The sequence below is a fragment of the Fulmarus glacialis genome, unplaced genomic scaffold (genome assembly GCF_000690835.1).
Source record: "Fulmarus glacialis isolate BGI_N327 unplaced genomic scaffold, ASM69083v1 scaffold13780, whole genome shotgun sequence".
Lineage (NCBI taxonomy): Eukaryota > Metazoa > Chordata > Aves > Procellariiformes > Procellariidae > Fulmarus > Fulmarus glacialis.
Genome location: NW_009188417.1, coordinates 68,885 through 69,537, shown reverse-complemented (window position 1 = coordinate 69,537; position 653 = coordinate 68,885). Strand labels below are relative to the sequence as shown.

Sequence of the window (653 nt, the reverse complement as noted above, 5' to 3'; positions counted from 1 at the left end):
AGTTTTAGCTCTAAATTTCTTCTCCTTTGTTTGATTCTACTATTTATTATCTAGGCAAAGCTGTAAGGTAAAAATATCATTTCTGATGAAGTAAATTATCCAGGAGTTTTTTGAGCAGGGGAGGGGAAGGCAGGAGGAGATTTTGTTTCCTAAAGCAGTGAGTTCCCTGTGTTCGCTTCATGTAACCCGTTTATTGGGGCAGGCCAAATAAATGTCAGAGCCATGTTAAAAATGTACTGGAAACGAGACCTACCACTGAACCTGGGAGTGGTTCGTCTGTGCTGGGTGCATGCTTTGTGTGCCCTGATGTGGGCTGTCGAGCCGCAGGTGCGCTCCCGTGTGCCGTGCCAGCTCCCCTGGGGGAGCAGCCGTTTGGGGACATGGTTGGGACGCAGAGGGTGAGGGGGAGCCTGGCCTGTTCGTGCCAACCTGCGCGTGGTGGCAAGCGTTGCCCACATCAAAGCTGGTGGATCGCAGCCAGGGCTTGCGGGGTGGTTTGCTGCCATCAGCACAGTGTGCGGTGAGACGTCAGATTAGAGCGGGGTCCGGTAACCCCCGCGGGCCTGGAAGGATGTGGGGGATTCACCCAGGCTTGGCTGAATGGCAAAAAAATATGCTTTTTAGCTGCCTTGAAGGTTTCTTGGTTTACTTTT

General features: G+C 52.1%; 1 protein-coding gene across 1 annotated transcript in view; it reads left to right on the top strand.

Annotated features, from left to right (window-relative positions):
- The first annotated feature begins 380 nt into the window (after positions 1-380).
- Positions 381-653, top strand: part of SDC2 (syndecan 2) — a 58,493-nt gene continuing 58,220 nt past the window's right edge. The window contains exon 1 of the mRNA XM_009578574.1: positions 381-398. Coding sequence (XP_009576869.1) covers positions 381-398 — 18 coding nt within the window. The remainder of the gene's footprint in view (positions 399-653) is intronic.